The 15000-nt window shown below is 34.4% G+C and overlaps 1 protein-coding gene and 1 pseudogene across 25 annotated transcripts in view; both read right to left on the bottom strand.

Annotated features, from left to right (window-relative positions):
- Window positions 1–15000, bottom strand: part of LOC145297783 (FH1/FH2 domain-containing protein 3-like) — a 760653-nt gene that overhangs the window by 411817 nt on the left and 333836 nt on the right. Inside the window, exon 1 of one of the 25 annotated variants that reach the window (XM_080144063.1) lies at window positions 8845–8898. The exons of the other annotated variants lie outside the window; for them this stretch is intronic. Coding sequence (XP_080000189.1) covers window positions 8845–8883 — 39 coding nt within the window. The 5' untranslated portion in view covers window positions 8884–8898. Of the gene's footprint in view, window positions 1–8844; window positions 8899–15000 lie in introns of those variants that run through there. 25 annotated transcript variants of the gene reach the window in all.
- On the bottom strand, window positions 10560–10676 carry LOC145301542 (5S ribosomal RNA; annotated as a pseudogene).

Below are 15000 nucleotides of genomic sequence, written 5' to 3'. Positions count from 1 at the left end.
CTGTGGAAATATATATAGTTCATAATTTATTCCATTAATTCAGTTGACATTTACCATTGTTGATAGTATCTGTTGCGTAGCGCAAAATCAATCACTTAATTATTATAGCAATCAGTGAATCCATTATGAGTTAAGGGCATAATAGATCCACTGATTGATATAATAATTAGCTGATTGATTTTGTGCTACCAAACAGATCCGGTCAAGAATATATAGATAAATTATTTATTATAATAAGTATAAAATAACTACAAGTTACTAGTGTTTCATCATTTCGGGAATCATCAGTGCAGGGTGTCACGATTAAAAACCGGTCGATAGATTCGAACCCGGGAACAAAAAACATCTCTGACTCCATTAATAAGGACTTAATCCATTCGTCCACCGTTAACAGCGAGAAATACTGTTGAAATTAAAACATTTACTTTCAAATGTTTTTAACGTCTATCAGAGTGATCTAATCATTATATGATGATCTGTCCATTCGAGCTAAATTGACCGACTTTATTTCAACTGAAAGTGCTCAACGATAAGAAACGAGTTTCTTAAAAAGGCTGACATAATTGTTTACTAATATATATATATATATATATATATATTAGAACTCCGCGATAAGGTGGCCCAATGATACGTTTTCTTTTCAGGTTAAAATGTGGAATACGATGTTTTTCCGGTACCTGGTTACGGTATTTTCCTCGCCTTACAGTGTTTTTTATAATGTTTTTTTTTGATTATATACATGTATAATATACTATACTGTATTTTGTTACTAAGTTATAACGTCGTATCCCGGGGTTCGTCTGTATATATAGATTATTGTCAAGCGTGAGAGCTTTGTTTTTAATTATGCTCACTAGGGTTTTTTTGCTTTATCTAATATGCTATCTCTCTTTTTCCTGTCTTTCCGTTGTGCGGTTTGGTAAGTGGATTGTCCGGCATTTCCGTCAAAACTACAGAAGTTTATGTCTGCATAATTCAATATCCAATATCTAACACATTTTTCTATCTACCTATCTGTCCGTCTATATATATGTGAGACGATGCTGTAGTTTGCTTGAAGTATTATGCGTCGTTTGAAAGGAATTGTTTTTGAAGGCTATATCAATGCAGTTTTGTAGAAAAATACTTAAGTACTAGATAACGAACGAAAAGGAATAATGGTAATATTGAACAATTTTAACAAATTTCAATTACAAATATTTATTGACAAACATAATGTGTTGCACCAGGATTGTAATGTGGTGTAAAGTTGTAAAATTTTCGAGGTATATCTCCTCTTCAGGAGGAATAATAAAAAAAGTGCATTGAAAATAGAACGCTTTTGACGCACACTCACGCACACACATAATATATATATATATATATAAATATATATATATATATATATATATATATATATATATATATATATATATATATGCTTTTTATCATTTACAATATTTTTGTGCACTATTTTGGATATTACAATTTTGAAAGATTTCAATTTTTATGCTAACTAGGAATTCTATAGCAACTTTGTACTTTTATTTCCCAGATAAAAAATTACACATTTTTGACACTCTATAGAATAAGGAAATAATCGTTTTTATGACGTATTCCTTGTTTTTTAACAATGAATTTTTTAAATGTTAATTTGCATAGTTTAATTCTCCGCATAGATATATATATATATATATATATATATATATATATATATATATATGAAGAGAGAGAGAGAGAGGGAGAGAGAGAGAGATATTACCTTAATCTGCGGATTAAGGAAATATTTTTTATTTAAGGATCTTGTCGAAGAATAAAGTCTTGTAAAGTATAATTAAATTGGGATTTTTATAACAAGCTCTATTTCATATTTCGGTTGTATTGGGCTTTTTTTTATTTAGTTGGGATTGCTATAGAAATATTAATATTTATATCTGCTTAAAGTTTACAGTAGCTTTTCGCTTGTAAACTAAATTTTTATATATGTTAAGTGACAGAGTAGTTTGTTAGAGATTGTTCTGTACATAGATAAAGTTTATATATATATATATATATATATATATATAATTATTTACTATAATAATTATTAAATACCTAAAGACACTAGTGTTTCATCCTTTCTGGAATCTTCAGTGCAGGGTGTCACGATTAACACCACGATTTGAATCCGGCGACAAAAGCCATCTCTGGCTTCATTAGCAAAGACAGCATCCATTCGGCTAACATTAATCGCCCGCGTGAAATAACGTTGAAATTTAAACATTTTATTTTTAAATGTTTTTTTACGTCAATCAGAGTGATCTAATTATATAATGATCTGCGCATATGCGCTCAATTGACCAACTTAATCCAACTGAAAGTACTCAACGAGAAGAAACGAGTTTCTTAAAGGGGCTGACATAATTATTTACTATATATATATATATATATATATATATATATATATATATATATATATATATATATATATATATATAACACATGCGCCCAAATGGTGGCAGTTTGCTCGTCTGGTATGCAAGAGACTCGGTTTTCGAATCTCGAGTTTGGATGTGTCCAACTGATGAGCCCAAATGAGGGTGAAACTCGAGTCTTGGGGGTTCCGATTTGTTGGCTGACATGATTTTTGTGAGCTGCGACGTTATCTGGCCAAATTATTCGTTTAACATGTCAAAACATCCGTAGATTTTTTACCGATCCGATTCTCTTATTCCGAAAAAATTATTATCATGTCAGTATCGAATCTTTTCGTGTGTATACTGCTCAGAACAACAACAAAAATATTGATAAAAAAGAAATATGTATGACAATATATTGTCCGAAAAAAGCAATTCCCTAGAAGATCCAGCATCGCGTAGTCATTAAGTCACTATTTTGAAATTAAGTGTAAAGCTAGTCTTAGTTTATATATGAACTAAAAATGTTCTAAAACGGGTTTAGTTCACAAAGATGTTATCTATATATATAAAAACGAAAATGTATGTATGTATGTTCGCTTTTTCTGTATGTCTACAAAAGGCTTTTTTCAGAGAAGCGGTCGGTCGGTTCACAACTTTTTAAAACTTTTTATATCACATATAAATCGTAATATCTCAGAGTTAACAATGAAGCTCGCCTGTCTATTTAATTTGCTCGATTTCTGGAAGATAAATATTCAATATTTGTCGCTCGCCGCATGTGGGTTAGTCTTTTTCCTATAACATCTTGGGAAAATAGAAATAAACAAAGCGTTCCGCAGTAAATGAAATACTATCCCGCAGTCAAACTTGACCTCATTAACTCATTAAAACGGGCACCTGCCAAATCCAAGTAATTAAATAAATTCAAACGTGTTTCCGTTAACATCTCACGGTGGGCCAATGGTTAACGTCGCACGTTTTCTTTTTTTCACACTTTAATTTACAACTTTGCCTCAAGGGTTCGGGTTCGATCCTCATACTTGCCTTTTTTTAACCCCCACCAACGAAGTTACCACATACACACCTCCAAACACCCGGGCAACGCCGGGTACCCTTCGCTAGTCTATATATATATAAGCGAAAATGTATGTAGGTATGTATGTTTGTGTGTCTGCTAAAAACTTTCGACAGACAACAAAAATTCACAAACTCGGTACCATATTGAAGCTCCATCCTTCACTAAAAAAATATCGAAAAATTGGCCAAAAACGTTCATTTTTCACCCCGACATCGACAATTTTCGACAGGGGGGAGTCAACAAAACAGCCGTCTCGACCGGTTCTACGCATGCGTCAGATGACGTCATGACCTGATTTACTTTAAATAGTTGAAAAACTTAATAAATTTCATGTACGTCGCGTTAGGTCAGTTGATTAGCGCGTTGGTTCATTATCTAAACGTTTTAGATTCAAATCGTGGGGTGAGATGTCTTTTTTTCGATTTTTTTTATTTAAATATTGAACCAGCTTTATTTAAGCCATTTTTCATGTAACGTTCGTTTTTCTGTTTTTTTTTTACTTCGCTTATCCACCCCGACCACACACCCCAAAACACCCGGGTACCCACCGATATTTTAAATTTTAATATTGAAACAGGCTTATTTAAGCAATTTTTCACGTGTTCGTGTTTCTGTTTTCATCGTTCGTTTGCCTTACGTTAGTTTTTTGTGTTTTTTCCCCGCTTAAGTGTTAACGTTGTTTTCTTTTTTTTTTTTTTACTTCGCTTATAACAAAAAACCCGCGTCGTCGTCGTAACGCTCGACGACTTCCGGGCGCGCACCTGTCAATTTCGTTCTTACTTAAATAAATTAAAACATCTTTCACTAACTCATTCTGGCTGGCCGATTTTATTTTAAAACTTCGCCTAAGGGCTTCTGGTTCGATCCTATCCCCCCGGTTCTTTTTTATTTAACACCATACACACCTACAAACACCCGGGCAACGCCGGGTACCTCCGCTAGTTCATATAATAAATGAAGATATACTGATATCATTTTATCTATACTCTGTTGTGATACAGGGGGGGGGGCTCACTTAAAAGTAGCCCAATCTATTTAATCTTTCTCTAATCAATTTTTTTTCAGATTAAGCGGTCCACTTAAAAGTAGCCCGAGCTCTCTAATCTTTCTCTTAACGACCAACTGACACCACAAGACAAAATGCAATTCTTTTTCCAACAAGACGGCACTACACGTCACACGCCTCACAGATCACTGAAACATATTGAGCTCTGGATATCCGCAGCCTTCTTGTCACTCAGATTCCACGGAAGACCACCTGTTTTGGTTAGTAAGCGATTACTAGTAATGACTCTTGCGAAACCTTCGAGTGAGTAAGGAACACTCCTCCTCCTCCTCCTACTACTACTAATAACAACTATAATAACAATATAAAAATTATAGAGAAACTGAGGAGGGAACGCACTCATCAAACCTCCACCAAAATGTGAGAAGAGAACTGGAAAATTTAGAAATTCTAGAAAAAATCCCGACAGTCCACGCCAGCGAGAAATCAATAGTAAACGGCCGTTGCGAGACCGCAAAATACTTTGCAATGCTTATCGGAAAAGGCGGATAATACTGCAAGTCTTTGGAGGCTTGTTGCCACTCATTCTCCACTGTTTATTTTTAGCAAACAATCACAGATGATGCTTTCTATGAAAATTCCTTGATAATTCATGAAAAGACTGAGTGCGGACAGCACTAACCAGACCTTCACTGGACTAGAAGTGCACAGAGAATACTGGAACTTTGGGGGAGGTTTATGGCCACCATAAATCCCGAGAAGACTAACGGTTAATGTTAGGGTAACGACAATAATAAATGACTTGTTGCGATGATGCCGAATTACTTGCAAAGGTCAGAGAGTGCTGGAAATCTTGGGAGATATGTTGTCACTCAGACTCCATGAAACACTATATGCTTTTGTTAGTGGGCGCTGTCTCGTGGGAGATGGACAGTTATGCATGAAAGGGACCATGGTCATTATTCAAATTCAATTACTTTTGTTCTTTGTCTGCCGTGTTCTTTGATCGAAAAGCGCCCCCTGTCACCCTTAAGTGAAAACAAAACCAACATATTTATTGTATAAAATGTATCAAAATAAAATTTTACAAACACTATAGTATTAGAGTTGATTTTTAATAATTATTTTATTGCAATGATTGATTTTTAACAATTATTTTGTTTCAATGATTAATTTTTAATAAAATATGTTTTGAATTAAAGTAAAATTGGATTTTAAAAAAGAAAGAAAACAATAAAAAAAAAAAAACAAACTATATTTTCTTACGATGACAATTTTAATGTAATTCCAAAAATGTTTTATTAAACATGTATTTATGAAATAGGAGTTATCGCCCTTGGTGAAAACCAAAATAATGGCCGTAGCTCTTGTATAAGTGTCAATACATGAATAAATGATGATGATGATGATGACGACGATTTCGGAAATAAGACGCAGTGTTAGCACATGTATTGTGAGAAATGATGACTTTCCGAGATCAGAAATGGTAAATTAAAAAAAAAAAGAAAAAGAAAAAAAAAACAAAAAGGCGAAAACTCTGTTTTATAGAAATAATTACAATAGAATAAAGAAAAAAATATAAATAAACTTGCAGAAGTGTCCGGCGTTGCCCGGTATTAAACGTAACGTAAAATTCCTTAAAAAAAAAAAAAAAGATGAAGTAAAAAAAAACGGCAAGAAACTGAGACATGTGCATGCGAGTATTATGTTTTTTTTTCTAAACAGTTTACTTCTTGTTAGTAAAAAAATATGAGATCGAAACCAAAACCCAAAGAGAGTGGCTTAAGTACGTTAACCATTAGGCCAGCTTACCACGTTCTTTAAAATGTGGCGAACAGATAAAATCCGATGATCCCTTAAGTACCAGTTTTTCAATTTTTACTCCTTAGCAGCCCCTTTTCCAGTAAAAAAATGTCTGAATACCCTATATACCAAATTTCAAGCCTGTAAATCAAACATTTGTTGAGTATATAGGTTGAGAGTTGTCTTTACACACACACACACAAACATTTTCAATTTTATAGATATATACGTACATATTGACTAGCCGCGGGGGCGCCTGGCTTAGCCCGGGCGTAAAAATATGGTTAAATATGATATTTTAATTTGTCCAGATATCGTATATATTATTATAGAGTCGTGATTTCAAAAATACAAAAAAGTATGTGGGTGCCATCAGCTAGAATCGAAACCGAAACTGTAGCATTTAAAGCTGGCGACGTTACCACTGTACCAACGTGACACGCATATGAACTGTTAAAAAACTTAAAAATAAACTGAGATGAATGTACAAAATGTAAAGCGATTTTTTTTCAATATTTACCCCTTTATGCCCCCCTTAAAAATTATTTTAACCAGCTAAAGACCCATAAAAGAACGGTCCGTAAAAAAAAAAAAAAAAAAAAAAAATCCAGTCATTTGAGGCCCCTAGCGCCGCTCGGCGCTCCGCTCTGCGACTTTTAGTTTCGAAGGCATTAGAGCTTGGAAATATGGAGACAGACAGACATATAGACTGTTGTATATTAAATAGATAGATAATTGGTGTGTCTGTATCAATAACAACACGAACACAGAAAGTAAAGGTAAAACAAATATATTAAGACGAAAATATAATACATATTTACAAAGGTGCAGTTGTACTGCAGTTGGAAGATTATCCGGCAGAGGGCGTGTTAAAGTCTTTCATGGAGCAACCGGCACATGCGTCTTGCCTATCCGGCGTTCGAACACAGCTCCCCTGTCTTGCTGACTTGATACCTTTATCTATATCTTGTTCGTTCACCCACGTATGCTAATTAGTGGGCGTCCCCACAACAATAATGAAACAGCAATAAAATAGATGATGATGATGATGATGCTGATGATAGTGGTGGTGGTGGTAGTTCCGGAATATAAAACGCGGTGTTAAACAAAAACATAAAACAATTTTTTACCCAGAACTCCCTCTATATTAAAAAATGATTAAACGTCACACAACGCAAATGTCATATTAAAAAAAAACAAAAAACGTGTAAATTGATCCAGTAGTTTTATCTTTTACTAAGAAAATCAAATTTTACGAGTAAGCGAGGAGGGACTGTCTCGTTTCGCCACCTTGAAAAAAACACACAAAAAACAAAAAACAAACAAAGCGATATAACAACAATTATTCAAACTTGCGATCCACCTTGAAACGCCTACAATTTCCTATTAATCACTTAAAATTGTTTAAATAATTATTTCCCTTGTAAAAATAAAGCTACCGAATCAATTTTCGTGATATTTGGAATGTGATATTTTAATTCCTTCACAAATATCATATCATAAAGATTTTTCTTATTTTTATTTTTTTTTTTTTAATTTAAAGGGAATTTCCGGACAAGCACCCCAAAATGTCAATCAATAAAAAGAATATCCAACTATCGAACTAAAGCCATACACATATATTCTGATGAAATATCACTTTCAAAAATCCGAAAGGGTTGCATGGAAAATACAAAACTACAAACAATTTTATTTTTGAGATGAGGATCGATTAAATATATTATTTAGAATCTTCAGACTACTATTCTCATCTTAAGTGTTATTTTCACAACGTTTCGGTCGATATAACCTTCGACCTCCTTCAGGGGTATCTTATCGCAAGGAACCGTCGCAGTAGTATTTGGTAAAATTAACTTGTAAGTTAAACGCTTCTAGAGGGTGAAGGTTCGATCCTCAGTACGAGCGACATTCAAAAATACAATTGCAAATTAATTTGAACGTCTACCCAGTCATGGCTGACGGGACGAGAGCATGCTACCCCTTGTGAATTAAATAAAGGGTCCCGTTCGATATTATGTGTAGATTCCAGAGTTCGGCAAGATTCGCTTAAAGAAGGTCCGAGGTTACATCGACCGAAATGTTGTGAAAATAACATTCTAGATGAGAACAGTATCCCGAAAAATACAAATAATACATATAAACAAATTAAAAAAAGCAACAAAAAACAAAAACACAAAAGAATATGATGTACATAACCGTCATGAACGAAGGTATCGTATTCCAAAAATCTGGTAAATTGACTAAGTATGTTTTTAAATAAAAAAAAAATCAAATTTTAAGACGATTGAACCGCAATGTTGTTTCAGAATGTGTTAAAACTCAAGGGCCAACTCAATTCGACTACCGAGATTTTGTTATTCAAATTAATAAACATTTTTGTATATATAAGAATTGTAAATTTTGATTTTTTTTACTTAAAAAAAAAAAATGTGTAACCAAGTTATGTGATTTTTGGAATATGACATCTTTGTAGCATGACGGCTTCGTCTATCATAAAAATTTGTCCGTAATTTTTTTTAATTAACTCGAATTCTAAATAAACACCAAAAACTTTGATACGAATCAAATAATGCTTTTACCTGTAAAATATCCGATAAGGTGCTCGCTCCAAACTGCATTTTTTTTTGGTCTATAGCGTTTTTAATTTTTCTTTTTCTATTTTTTTTTTATACATACATATACACATATATAAACGTCTATAATTGCGATGATACACCGGTTTCTGTCAGGTCACCGAAGTTAAGCGGCATTGCGCCAAGTCAGTATTTAGAAGGGTTACCATTTTGGAATACCAGGTGCCGCATTGAAAAAACCAATCTTCGTTGCTTTGCAAGATACAAATCTGGAATTAATAGTCAGGATCTGGCCTGCGCCGACCAAACACTGGCCGACGAGGACAGATCGATGTCAGAAGTAAATATATATGTACTGTCTTTTTTTTTTTTTTTAATTTTTCTTTTTTTTTTTTTTTTTTTCTTATTTCTCGCAAGAAATCCAATATCGGAAGGACGTGGTCTTAAGAAAATATAATTTTTTTTAAGCCGATCTATAAAATTATCGCGAAAGAAAAGCACCGGCTTAGCAGTAGGAGCGTATTCTTCGTTTCTTAACCACCGAGATACCCTAGGTCGATTGTAAAGATAAGATAAATATATATATTCGAAGATTACGAAAACTATGCGTTGAGGTAGAAACTGATAGCAAGATGCACAAAAAAAGAAGGAGAAAAAAAAAAGGTAGGGGTTTTCTTCTAGAAGCAAGGGGTCCAGAGCAAAGTATTCGGGCTGTAAAACACAGAAATGAAAGTAGGTGATACGAAGCGAACAACGGGAGGAATAGAGGGGTAGGAATAGCGCATAGTTGTTGCGTTTTTATTTCGAGGGTCCTTCCTTGTCCCCACTCACACACCTCGTTGTATACCTAGTAATATCCTGCTCTACCCTCCCTCCATGTCTGCCCTAGTAAGCAAACTCACCTTATCTTACTTTTTTTTTTTATTTCGTTTAAGCATCGCCGATTTTTCCCGTTACAAAAAAAGGGTCTAGTTATCGACTTTGCTTGGAAATCGCAAAACATATGCAAACATTCGTATTATTTGGATTCATCGGACTACTGTTCTCATCTTGAGTGTGATTTTCACAACGTTTCGGTCGATATAACCTCCGACCTTCTTCAGGTGTATCTTGTCGAACTCGGGAATGTTTCTGTCGAACTCTGGAATTAGAACGGAATTTCGAGCAGGACCCTTTATTTACTTCAATCAATTGTAAAAAAAGTGATATTCACCTGAAAGTTAAAGGTTCAATCCTCAGTGTGGGCGACCTAAAAATACATTTGTGAATTACTTAGGACCTCTATCTAGTCATGGCTGACGGAACAAGAGCACACTACCCCTGTGAAGGAAATAAAGAGTTCCGCTCGAAATTCCGTCCTAATTCTCGCGTTCGATAGAAACATTCTTGAGTTCGACAACCTGAAGAAGGCCAGAGGTTACATCGACCGAAACGTTGTGAAAATCACACTCAAGATGAAAACAGTAGTCCGATGAATCCAAATAATACGAATAACGAATCTGTATCTCAAAAATTCAGAAACGTCATATATGCAAATATATAGTGGCTTCCTTCAACATTGACAGACTATGGATACCCACTGTAAGGGTGCCTGCGCGTGAAATTTGTGTGGCAAGAGTTGCGCAGTCTCCAACCACGCCTCTCCTGAGTAAACATTGTTGCATACCAGTGTCAAGTTGAGGTACAAGACGACTGGAAACAATGTTGAGATGAGCGGAGAGCAAATACAGCGCCTAGAATTCCTAAATGGTCACCCATTTGGTACTGGCCAGGCTTAACGTTGCTTAACTTCGGTGATCTGACGAGAACCGGTGTGTCAACGTGATTATGCCGTATATATGCAAACATATACTGAAAAATAACCGAATATATTATATCCCTATGTTTACTGTTATATAAAAGTCACTTTGTGTGTGTGTGAGTTCCTTCCTTATAGATTCCGAAACGGCTGAGTCTATCTTTTGCAAATTTCACAAAAAGCTAATTTATATGTCTATCAGTGTTCTTAGATAGGTTTCGTACAGAAATTTATCCGATAAGGATCGAAAATCGAAAAACATCCGATCTTTAAAATAGCTTTTCTCTCTTATGGATAAAAAGAATTTTTACAGGGGAATATTTTCTGTTACACCAGCAAAGGGAGATAATAAAATTTCAGCAAATTATTTCTTTAAAAAATCAGATTTATTGATATCTGGAGATATAGCTTAGTGGCAGAGCATTCGATTACTGATCGTATAATCTCCTGTTCAAGCCCGAGTGTACCTCACCATTTTATTTTAACGTTTTTTTTTTTTACATAGGCGTCACCACTTATCAAGGCCGATAGACCACTCAAGGATAAGGGTTGGCCTTCTTCTTTGCGTGTCTTTGAAACATCTAATACGACAGTTAGCCATTGTACTTGGCGTAGCCATTTGCATTATTTCTCCTTATTCTATAAAACCTTTCAAGCTGGACCGATTGAGTAGCAAATCTATACAATGGCAGCGCTCCCCCACACGGCCGCAACTGACGTTATAGATGGCCCTCGCACTAAAGTCCCGTAACCTGCTGACGTCACTAAATAAAGGCGTACATACTCCTCTCTGCATTTGCAAATGATTGGATCCGTTTTGTAATCTCAATGTATAACGACTTTTCATTGCCCGATTCCTGTTCTCCCGCGGCTGAGTATCCTCCAACTGAACCCAGAAGGTTTCTAAGCCAGAAGGGAACAGAAGGGATAAGGGTTAAAGAGTGTAGAGTAGTCAAAAGGACAATATAGTAATCGATAGTAATGGAAGTTCGGTAAATTTGTTAACTTAAGTGGAACGGCTCATCAGAAACTTGTTCACGTTGGACTTGAAGACAACCATATTATAGACAGCTGGAAAGCAGGAAAACGGAAGACAATTCCACAGGCGTGCAGTTCTAAGAAAGAAGCTTTGATCATTGAATCTATGTTTAGGTTTAGGCACAGATAAAGAGTGTGGAAAATTATTGATAATGTTTTCAGCTAGTCTAGTGTTTCTTGTGAAAGTCTGGCGAGGGGGGGGACCATAGATTGAAGCTCAGTCGAACACTTTCCATGAAAAGAACGATAAAGCAGAGACAAACTCGCAACATCTCTTCTGTGAGTTTTCTTATTAATAAATTCAATTTACGATAAAAGAAGAGGTACCATTGAAAATCGCTGCATATCATTTATTCGTTTGCATATCTTAAAACCAAGCATTAACCAGAAGTGACTTTTCCAGGGTATTAATGGTGAAGCCCAAATATCAGCTGACGTGATATTGTAAACAAACACAGACGGAATTTGATGAACGACATTATCATTATTATTTTTTTTAATTTTTGTTGCGAATTAGTCCACAGGGCAAATTATTCCTCATAATATATAATAACCAATAGAGGATTGATTCTATAATAATACATACGCAATCTGCATAAATTAAAATATCATGTTAAGCATATTGTACGACTAGGCAACGCCAGGCTGCCAGCTAGTATATATATATATATATATATATATATATATATATATATATATATATATATATATATATATATATATATATACTTGTATTTTTTTGTAAAAAAAGAAATCCCATACAGTGCTCTATTATTAGGGAAAAAACCTTTCTCGAAATAAGAGCAATATATTTTTTGATTTTTTGTATAATATATACAGGAATTTACATTTATATCGGTAGTCGGTACCGACGGTTTCAAGCCCGGTAGTTGAGGACATTAAGAGCAGTCCTCAACTACCGGGCTTGAAACCGTCGGTACCGACTACCGATATAAATGTAAATTCCTGTATATATTATACAATATATATATATATATATATATATATATATATATATATATATATATTATTTCCTTATAATATATACCAATCCTTATTTAATGTAATGTAATGTAATTACAGAGCAGTATAATGAATAAATGACAAAAGACTATATTCCATGTTCACCATCTTATAAGTTATTCCTTTAATTCAGTTGGCATTCACAATTCTTGACATTATCTGTTTCGTAGCGCAAAATCAATCATTTAATTATTATATCAATTAGTTAATGTAATGATTCTAATCTAATCTAGTGAATCCAATGAATTCTGATGAGTTGAGGGCAAAATAAATTCACTAACCACTGATATTTCGAGGTATATCTCCTCTTCAGAAAGAAGAAAAGCAATTAAAAATATGTAGAAGTAAAAGGTATGCTCATGCCGCGAGCAGAAAATAGTAGAACCGCAGTGAAGTAGATTCACAGAGATTTTACATTATTCGTGAAATTTGATGTTGGTTATTTATTTTTTTTTTTTACACGGTGGTCACCACTTATCAAGGCCCGGAAGCGACTCAGGGATAAGGGTTATTGCAAGTACAGTACGTTAGTGTGGAGATTTGATTAAGTGTTTACTTAAGGGGGGGGCGGTTCATTAGGAATTTGTTCCACAGGCGATGTTATTATAATATTATTGTTGTATTATTTTAGCAGTAGAAATTATATTAACGTTGTGTGTTTCACTTAGATGTAATTATGATTAACTAACTGGACGCCCGGCGTTGACCAGTTATACAATACACTTAAATATATTTTAATTTATGCGGATTGCGTATATATTATTATAGAATTACTCATCCATTGACTATTATATATTATGAAGAATAATTTGCCCGGTGGACTAATTCGTAAAATAAATAAATAAATAAATAAATAAAAAATAATAAATAAATAAATAAATAAAATATATAAAAATAATAATGATCATGTCGTTCATCAAATTCCATCTGTATTTTATTTACAATATATTTAGTTAAATGCTCTACCACTGAACTATCTCTCCAGATGACAATAATTCCGTTATTAAAAAAAAAAAAAATTGTTAAAATTTTATTATCGCCTTTGCCGGTGTAATGTAAAATATTCCCCTGTACAAAATTATTTTATCTATAAGACAGAAAAACTAATTTTAAGATCGGATTTTTTTCGATTTTCGATACTTATCGGGTTACTTTCTGTACAAAACACATCTAAGAACACTGCCAGACATATAACTTAGCTTTGTGTGAAATTTGCAAGAGATAGGCTCAGCCGTTTCGGAACCTATGAGGAACTCTCTCTATCTATCTCTTACACACACACACACACACACACACACACACACAAAGTGACTTTTATATAACAGTAGATATTATTTATTTAGTTTACTTGCCTCCACACGAAGGCAGAGTTAGACACAAAGTCGGTTTTTAATTTGAGGGGAGACCAGCTCAGCTCCCCAAAAAGAGGCACTCTGGTTAGTAAAATAAAAAATGTATCAGTCATGAACGATTTCTCCTTCACTAATCGAAACAAAAAAAAAATGAAGTGAAAAAAATGAAGTGCAGCATCAGAACATATACTACACTTTGATCGTGGCCAGAAGGCAATTTTTTTTTTGTTATACACATGTACATACGCATATTTCTTTTCCCCTTTTATTGTAAGATATAAGGGAAGTAACCTTATGACAATTGTCGTAGTTTAGTAGAGTTATTTCCCTTATATAGTACTAGATTTATGTATTTTTTTTTTCTCCAATTATTTGTTTGTATATTGTTATTGTACCTATTTACTATGCCTCCCCACGGGACAGAGTTAGACACCAGGGTAGTTTTTTAACGTGGAGAAAAGGTACAAAAATAAAAATTGTCTCAGTCGTGAAGGATTTCTCCTCCACCGAAAGAGAACAAGAAATAGAAGTGCAGTTGCAGCATCTGAAGAACAGATGGTATTTATTTGCCCCCCCACCGAGCAAATTAGGCACAAGGCCAATTTTTAATGTGAGGAGTGAAGGGAGGGGGAAGGGAAAAAGGGGACCAGCTCCCGAGAGGTGGGAAATGGGAGCTGGTTAAAGGTCAGGCATGTGGGGTTGCCCCCACATCTGGTCTTTGCTAGTCATAGCTAGTCATAGCTTGCAGTATCTGCCGGAAAGATACTACACTTTGATCCTGTCCTGAAGGCCAAGTTGTACCTATTTACTATGCCTCCCCACGGGACAGAGTTAGACACCAGGGTCGTTTTTTAACGTGGAGAAAAGGTACAAAAATAAAAATTGTCTCAGTCGTGAAGGATTTCTCCTCCACTAAAAGAGAACAAGAAATAGAAGTGCAGCATCTGAAGA

This window comes from Euprymna scolopes, chromosome 18, assembly GCF_053919585.1.
Source record: "Euprymna scolopes isolate OS-2025 chromosome 18, ASM5391958v1, whole genome shotgun sequence".
In the NCBI taxonomy this organism is placed as follows: Eukaryota; Metazoa; Mollusca; class Cephalopoda; order Sepiida; family Sepiolidae; genus Euprymna; species Euprymna scolopes.
The sequence above is the reverse complement of the archived record's forward strand: the minus strand, read 5'-3'. Positions and strand labels throughout refer to the sequence as shown.